Source organism: Penaeus vannamei, chromosome 2, assembly GCF_042767895.1.
Source record: "Penaeus vannamei isolate JL-2024 chromosome 2, ASM4276789v1, whole genome shotgun sequence".
Taxonomy (NCBI): domain Eukaryota; kingdom Metazoa; phylum Arthropoda; class Malacostraca; order Decapoda; family Penaeidae; genus Penaeus; species Penaeus vannamei.
In genome coordinates, this window is record NC_091550.1 from 32,850,606 (window position 1) to 32,860,605 (window position 10,000).

The 10,000-nt window shown below is 31.3% G+C and overlaps 1 protein-coding gene across 1 annotated transcript in view; it reads left to right on the forward strand.

The window, feature by feature from the left end:
• The window catches only part of LOC113826668 (hemicentin-2), a 55,454-nt gene that overhangs the window by 26,295 nt on the left and 19,159 nt on the right, over positions 1-10,000 (forward strand). Inside the window, exons 2-4 of the mRNA XM_070127354.1 lie at positions 871-925; positions 1,569-1,990; positions 5,660-5,736. Coding sequence (XP_069983455.1) covers positions 871-925; positions 1,569-1,990; positions 5,660-5,736 — 554 coding nt within the window. The remainder of the gene's footprint in view (positions 1-870; positions 926-1,568; positions 1,991-5,659; positions 5,737-10,000) is intronic.

Consider the following 10,000-nt stretch of genomic DNA (forward strand, 5'->3'; position numbering starts at 1 on the left):
TGATGCAGTAAAAACATTCACCTTTGAAAAATTACATCAAAATCATCTCTTCCTAGAGTACATTAGCGATGTCCGTAAACATAACCCCTTTGGCGGAGGTAATAAAGGTAAAGATAATGATAATAGTTACCCCTGTACATAGGGGTAACTGATGCAATCATTTAAAACATTCCGGGATCCGGTTCGTGGTCCCAATCGCCACCAAAACGAGATGGCATCTAAATTAGGCTCAGACACACTTCTGGTAAAAGCTTCATAAAAATCTATTCATAACCTTTCGTTATCCTGTTAACCAACGAACAACCGAACAAACTAACTAAACAGCGCTACTAAAACCAATTATTTTAATGATAAAAGAATAAGAATATGGATCATATTAACAATGGTAATAGTTATGATAGTAATAATAATAATAAAGAATAATGATAATGATGATGAAGACGATGATAAAGATAATGAGCACCACCGTAAGAGCGCTGTGAGTTCAAGGGGCCCAAAAAGGGCAGCAGAATCAGATTAAACCCAAGCGCGGCAGAGGCAGGTCTCAGTCTTGCCGTCTCCCTCGCGTCCCTAACGAAATGAAGGAGTCAGCTGATTCGCGCCCGTCCACCATTTAAGTTCTTGGCATAAATCCCTGATGAACTTTCCTTGTAAAAGTTAAACATTTGGGGCCGATTAAACTAAATTGAGTGATAAGACACAGGTTTAAGGCTGTGACGCTTAAGAAAATATGCCATAACTCGGTGGCTTTCTCATTTCGGGAGGAATTATGAATTCTTAAGTCTCAGGGAAAGAGCGGGCTTGATGGAACTTCTCCTTGCAGTTGCATAAAGTAACCGCTTCCTAACGAACGCTTTCCTTCCATTGCAGAGAGCGATGGCGGCTTTGCTCCTCAGGTACCTCGTGCTTGGATTCACTATCGCGGGTAAGTGCACACTTGATGTCCTTATTGCTAAAGCTGAGGCGAAAAAAAGGTCCGGGTCCCTCGCCAGAAGCTAAACCTGTATTTACCTCTGTTAGTATTGTGACGTTTTAGTTGGTTATTCTTGGGTAGTAGTAATGTTATCATTCCTTGTTACTAAAGTGGCAGACCTTATCAACTATGAATTACTATACTCCTTAAACGACGGCACTATCATTTCCCAAAAGAAAGTTTCACATTTTATCCGAAGACAGGTAGAATCCAGTATAATCATGATAATGTTATATTGTCACGAGGATTGAGCCTGTGACATATGAATGTTGGAGCAGCCGAGTGGGTCATGCATATTGCAAATTGCATTGATTTCCTCTTGGGGAGACTTGCCTCTTTTTTGTCTACAAATTCAGACTTCTTTCAGTCACAATTTCTACTTTTTTCTTTCTTATTGTTACTAGAGATTAACAAATACTTCCCAAACATGAACACAAGTAAGATAAACTGATCAAGTAAATGGGGAAAGTTATCAATAGTACAGAAAATTTTCCTCGGTACAATTATTAAGCCAGTATTGTGATACAGCCTTTTATGTTGATGGGCCTTCTGGCCATAACTTTCGCGATTTGAGGAACTTTGTTCTTGCTCCCAGGAGGCGCAGGCAAGGAGATGCGGCCGCCGATGCTCCAGCGCCCCGGCGTCCTCTTGGGTCCCTCGCCTAGAACCACGAGCATCACCGCCACTTCTTCCTCTTCTTCTTCTTCCTCCGTCTTGTCCCCATCCTCCTCCTCCTCCTCCTACATCCCCTCCGCCCCCGACCCGCTCTCGCCGGCGTCGTTCGTGGAGGCTCCCGAGCGGCTGCAGCCCCATTCCCGCGCGCAGGAAGAGGAAGACGATTATTTGTATGAGGATTATGAGGAAGGCGACGGCGAGTACGAGGACGAACAGGAGGAGGAAGTGAAGGTCAAGGTGCGGGAGCCGTTCTTTGGCACAGCCAACAGCACCACGACCACGGTGTTCCTCGGCGCCACCGCCACTCTCGACTGCACCGTGCATGACATCGCCAACGAGTCGGTAAGAGTCCATGGGGTTGCGTGTATGTGAGTGACTGAGTGAGTGTTTGTGTGTGTGTGTGTGTGTGTGTGTGTGTGTGTGTGTGTGTGTGTGTGTGTGTGTGTGTGTGTGTGTGTGTGTGTGTGTGTGTGTGTGTGTGTGTGTGTGTGTGTGTGTGTGTGTGTGTGTCTGAACATTTCGTATCATAATCATAATATACGATTATAAGAAGCTCACTCTCCCCTGCGTCAATGGCGCCCTTTGCCCCGACAGAAATCTTGGAAATGACAGTGAGCGACACGTAATGATTCCCGGTAATGAGACCACGTCGCGCAGTAATACCTGGTGATGGTATCGCTTGCTCGCGTCGAAGGTGTAATTAGGAAGTCATTATTATCGTGGTATATATTAATCCCTTAATTTGACAATGAAGCTTACGATAGTCTCGTAACCATGCGTTTTATTTAGGTATATCGCCGTGCATTGCATGGCTATGTTGGACTATATAGTGTTCAGGAAATGCAATTCAGGAAATACATTGCGCTCATAATACTGCAGCACATGATGAAAGAGTGACTGACAAGTGCAGAGCGAGACCTTGGATAATAATTGGATTATAATGTATGTTTAGCAATCGATCGACGATACACACGTGTGGACGTGTCAATGCAAGTACAAAATTATTTTTAGAAAACTGAAAAAAAATTATGACAGTTGAGCCAAAAGGTATGATAATTGTAAAGATTATCAATAATAATAACAATGATATGAGTCAAAAGAAAAATCATGATGATGACAACATCAATGATGATGATAATTATAATAATCATAATAATGATAATAATCACAATAATCAAAAGAATAAGGATAATGATAATAAACATAATAGGGATAATAATGACAATGTTTGTGATGATGATGATAACCATAATCATAATAATCGTAATAATAATAATATCAATAATGATGATCATAGTAATAATATCATTATTATAATTATGAAAACAATAATGATAATGATAATGACGCAGATAATAATAATGATGATAGTAATGATGATGTTGATAATGATGATAATTATGATAATGATAATAATGATAATGATGATAATAATGATAATGATGATAATAATGATAACGATGATAATAATGATAATGATGATAATAATGATAACGATGATAATAATGATAATGATGATGATACTATTGACAATATTAGTAATATTAATTATAATAATGATAGTAACAATAATAATGATAGTAACAATAATAATGATAGTAACAATAATAACAATAATAATAATAATGATACTATTAATGGTAATGAATATGACAACGATGATAATGATGATAATAACAACAATGATAATAATGATAATTATGATAATAATGATGAAGAGGAAGATGATAATGATAGTAATGATAAGGAAAATAATAATCATAATAGTGATGATAATTACATTAATAATGATGATAATACTAATAATCATTATTAGTATTATTATTAGTATTAATATTGATAATGATAATAATGATGATTATAATAATGATAATATGTATGATAATATCAATATTGACATTGTTAATGATTATAGCAAAAAGCATTATCATAATATCAATAATAGTAATAATTATTATAATAATGGTAATGACGACGATGATGATAATGTTAATGATAATGAGGTACAGGACGATGATATTGCTACTAACAGTGTTATTAATATAATCAATATTAGGAATGACACTAGTCATGATAATGATACTGATAGTAATAACCTTAGTATCAATAATAATGATAAGTATAAGAAGAAGAACAATAAAAAGGATAATGATAAGATCAGAAATAATAATAATGATAACGATAATGATGATAATAATCTTACTGTTGGTAATAAGGTTCTTAATGGAAATAATTAGAACGTTAATAGGAATATTGATTATGAAAATGATGGTGGTGATAACTTAAAATATAAAAATGGTAATGGTATACATGATGGTAATGATAGTAATGAAAATCATGATAAAAAAAAAACTTTAATGAAAGTCATTATGATGATAATGAAAATGATTATGATAATAATAACAATAATAATGATAATGACAGTAATGATAATGATAATTATAATAGTAATGATAATTATAATAGTAATGATAATAATAATAAGAATAAGAATAATAAGAATAAGAATGATAATGATAATGAAAATAATAATAATGATAATAATAATAATAATAATAATAATGATAATAATGATAATAATAATAATAATAATAATAATAATAATATTGATAATAATAATATTAATAATGATAGTAATATTAATAATAGTAATGATAATAATGATGATAATAATAACAACAATAATAATAATAATGATGATAATGATAATTATGATAATGATAATAATGATGATAATGATAATTATGATAATAATAAAAATAATAAAGACAGAAAAAAAAATAAAAACAATGATGATAACAGAAGATTGATGATAATGATAGTAGTAACAAAAATGATGACAATGAAATTGAAAATGATACTGAGCATGATAAAAATGACGATGAGGAGGAAAATAATAATAAAAAGATAATAACATTAGTAACAATAGTATTAGTCATAAGCATCGTGAATAATGATGAAAATAATGATAATGATGATAACAATGGTATAGGTAAGAAATAATAATGACTATAAAACAATAAGGATAAAAATAGTGATAGAAAAGTATAGTTACAATGATAATAATAATAGTAAGAATAATGGTCATTGCAACGATAAAAATAGTAGTAATAATAATAGGAAGTATGATATCAATAATGATATAATTGATACTAAATGTAGTCATGATACAGTACTGTCAGTGATAAAAATGGAGATAGTTATAATGATAATGATAATAATTATTATTATAATGATAATAATAAAGCCAACAACAATACCAACACAATGATAATAATGATAGTGATAATGATAATGATGATAATGATAATGATGATAATGATAATGATAATGATTAGAATGATAATAACAATAATAGTAACAATTGATTATACTAATAACAATAAAGATAACAGTAATAGCAACAATGAAAATATTCATATCAGTGATTATGGCGATGATAATCTTGATAAAGAAATAATAACGATATTGATAATGATAATGATAATAAAAACAGTAATAGTAATAACAGCAATGATAATAATGATAATCATTGTAATAACATTACTAAAAATGGTAATGATATTTATAATGATTATGATATTTATGATAATAGAAATATCACTAATAAGAAAAGTAAAAGCAAGAATGATAATGATATATATAAAAAAAAATGTTATAATAGTAATAACAATGATAACATTGATGATATAATAATCAAAATGATGCTGATGATGCTGATAACAACAACGACAACAACAACAATAAAAACAATAATAATAATAACAACACCAATTATGATAATGATGATAAAGATATAACGATAATAATAATTATAATAATGATGATAATAATAATGTTCAAAATAATAATGATGATAATGATAATTGTAATGATAAAAGAAAAATAATGTTATAGTAATGATAATGATAACTTTAGTGATAAAGAATCACAATAACATCACTATTTTCATTTTTGCAATCTGTATAAGTAGGAAGAGTCATTTCATTTCCTCTTCTCTTCGGTTGACAGGTTACCTGGATGAGACGTGTCGATGACATGTTGGAGCTGCTCACGTGGGACACTCACACCTACGCCAAGGACAAAAGGTGAGTCGGGAATCAAGTGCAGATTAAAGGCGATTTGTGTGTTGGTGGGGATATATATATATATATATATATATATATATATATATATATATATATATATATATATATATATATATATATATATATATATATATATATATATATATATATATATATATATATATATATATATATATATATATATATATATATATGAAAATGAAACTCGCCACAATCAGAATTGATAATCTGTGGCTAGTTTCATTTTCATTTTTGTCTACACGTTATTGTGTTTGTGCTTGTGTTCATACATATATATACATATATATATATATATATATATATATATATATATATATATATATATATATATATACACACACAAGTATTTATATATATATATATATATATATATATATATATATATATATATATATATATATATATATATATACACACACACACACACACACACACACACACACACACACACACACACACACACACACACACACACACACATATGTATTTACATATATACACATATACACACACACATATATGTGTGTGTGTGTGTGTGTGGAATCGTGGCTGATTTCGATGAAATCCCGTGTGCTTCATTTAGCTCGTCCCGCCAATTTAAAAGTGAAGAGGAAGGCTGTTGTAAAATTAATGGCTCTCATAAACAGACTTTTCTTGAAGAGGATGCTCCCACTTTCATTTCTCCCGAGTGATTTCACTAATGTTAATGTTAGTGTTTAGTCTAACTTTCGATGATGAATAACTGGTTTCCCATTTTTTCAAATTTTTTTTCTTCCTTATAACCAATTATTGAACTCAAATCTACGCTTTGCAGTTCTTTTGCTTGAACATGTACATAATCCGTAGCAATTCAAGACATACACATGTAAAAGTACTCACGTAATTAGTAATAAGTAAATAAATTAATAAAATCAGTAAACAAATATAGATTCTCTCTCTCTCTCTCTCTCTCTCTCTCTCTCTCTCTCTCTCTCTCTCTCTCTCTCTCTCTCTCTCTCTCTCTCTCTCTCTCTCTCTCTCTCTCTCTCTCTCTCTCTCTCTCTCTCTCTCTCTAAATGACCTTCATCCGCGTCGATATCTATGGCGGTGTCCAGATTGTGAAACGCTCGGCTTTTATCATTTCCTCGATAAACGCAACCTGCCCACTTCCTTTCTTTTACAACTTGCACTTTCATTCTTCCTTCGTTCTTTTGCGTTATAACTTCTCTTGTCCACGTTGGTCTTTTATGGTCTCGTAATGATAATGATAATAATAATAATCGTAACTAATCACTGAAAATTCCAATAATCATTTTAGTTACTCTGCTGACCTTTTATTGACCTTCCACATTTACGAGCCATCGGTAAATAGTGGTGCACGCGCTGGGGATTGATTTTTCGTCTTTAGCAAATTGGAATATTATCTCTCATAAAGACAAATAGTTTCGCTAAAGCTTCATCTATCGAAATTATAATTATTCATTAATCTGTTTGGTTGTTTAATCTTATCATATGGGTTGTATAAACACGGTGGCCAACTTCTTCGAAAGTCAAATTCAAAGTGTAATATCCATTTTAAAAAAGCATTATCATTTCTAATATCAAGATAAAAGGCACGCTAATAGTCTCATCCCTTGACGAATCAAGATTTTCCCCCTTTTTACCGAATCAGAACCTGCTCGCGCACTTATTCGTTTTAACTCTCAACCATTTATTAGAACGCCTTATATTAGGTACGTTGCGGTTCTGTTCTGCTGTGCCTCCCGCACAAGTGACCCTTGGTACAGTATCCAGATGTAAAACCTCCCCGTGATGATTTTCATCTAATATCCGAGAAAGTCTAATGGTTAACATTTTTGGAGAGACAGATGGATTTTACGTGAGTCAAAAGTTCCCAAATTGGGGTACGCGAGCTCCCTCGGGTACGCAGAGATATGTGCACGGTCCGCGAGTTACTGCTGATATTTCGTTATTTTCTATTGTATTTACTGAATGTGATAGTTTCAAACCTTGTTTCTTTTGCAAGATTCACCAACGCTCATTCCATTGCTGGACGCAAGCATTAGGAAATGCTGACGTCATTCGTTCCCGAGCAAATGACGTCAGAAGACAGAAAGATATATGAATGGGTAAATAACAAGGTTGGATGAATCTGGGGAAAAAATACATATTAGCGCAGATTTAGAAAAAAGATCTGGAACGGAGCTATTTACCCTCCATCTATAATGCGGTTGATGCCGATGCAGTGCCATGATTGATGGCCTCCCTGACATCTCGTGGAGAGGATGAAGAAGCGATGGAAAAATAAGCGAGCGAAGGAAAATATGAGGAAGGGGATACAAAGGGACCAAAGGCAAAGGGGAAAGGGAGAGGAACTATGTTAGTGCGTTCATAAACAACACGTAAGCATGGATGCATATACATACATACATACATACATATATATAAATGTAAATATATATATATATATATATATATATATATATATATATATATATATATATATATATATATATATATATATATATATATATATATATATATATATATATATATATATATATATATATATATATATATATATATATATATATATATATATATATAAATGAATGTAAGTATATGTGTGTATCATATATACATACATATATATTTATATATTCTCACACACACACATACCACACACACACACACACATGTATATATATATATATATATATATATATATATATATATATATATATATATATATATATATATATATATACACACACACACACACACATATACATACATATACACACACACACACATACACACACACACACACACATACACACACACACACACACACACACACACACACATATATATATATATAGATAGATATATAAACATATATATATATATTATATATATATATGTTTATGTACATACATATATATATAATATTTATATATATATGTTATATATATATAATCATATATATATAAACATATATGTATATATATATATATATTTATATATATATATATATGAATATATATATATATATATATGTATATACATACATACAAACATACATACATATATATATGTATATATATATATATATATATATATATATATATATATATATATATATATATATATATGTATGTATGTATATATATGTATATATATGTCTGTGTGTATATGTATATATATATATATATATATATACATTGTAATTCATTGGTTTTGGACTGAGCATCTTATTTAAGAATAACCTTATTTGTTTTTGGATAACAGACATTGGAAATTTGTTTTTCAAAAAGAAGGTTTCTAAGAATTAGAGTTCTCTGTTAATAACCTGACTTAAATAAGATGCTCTGTCCAAAACCAATCAATTACAATGTGCCTCGGGATATCCGATACCTTAAACTACCACAATATGGACACACAAGGTTTGTCTTGCGAAAACAACTTCAGAAACTACTAAGCTACCATTTCCCACAAATCAATTTCAGAATGATCTTTACAAATTCCAGAACAATTCGTTCGTTCTTTCCGACAAAAGACCCTTTTCCTAAACATCTGTGCTCAAACATAGTGTACTCATACAAATGTTCTAGCTGTAACACTAGATATATAGGTTCAACATCAAGGAATCTAAAGATGAGATATTACGAGCACAAAGGAGTCTCATTTCGTCCGCTATCATCTCCCATGCACTCACTTATCCGGGATCATTCACTTAAAACAAATCATGAAGTAAAACTCGAGGACTTTTCAATAGTGAGAAAAACAGAAGACCTAATAGAATTAAGAATCTTAGAATCACTACTGATCAAAGAAATATAACCTGACTTAAATAACAATGAAAGTTCAGTTACTCTATATACACTGAAGTAATTTACACAGGTTATCCCTTACCCCCTCCACCCCCCCCCACTCCCCCACTCACAACGGACATCCAGACATTCAAACCTCCGCAAACTGCTGTCATGTCAACATGACAAAGACACATACTCCACACTACACCTACGGAGAAAATACGTAAGCCCAATATTCCTTTCTTTTGTCCTATGTTGGTAATCAACTTGTGTTTTATATGTTTTGCGTTTACTATTATTTCCATTTTGTTTGTTCTTATTTGCCTTTGTAATTATATATTCAATATTAGTGTAGATAATTTGTATTTCTCTTACATGCAGATTCAGATGATGGACACAATAAATAAAGGAATATACACAAGATGTGGTTTCCTGCTGTCCTGGTCCTC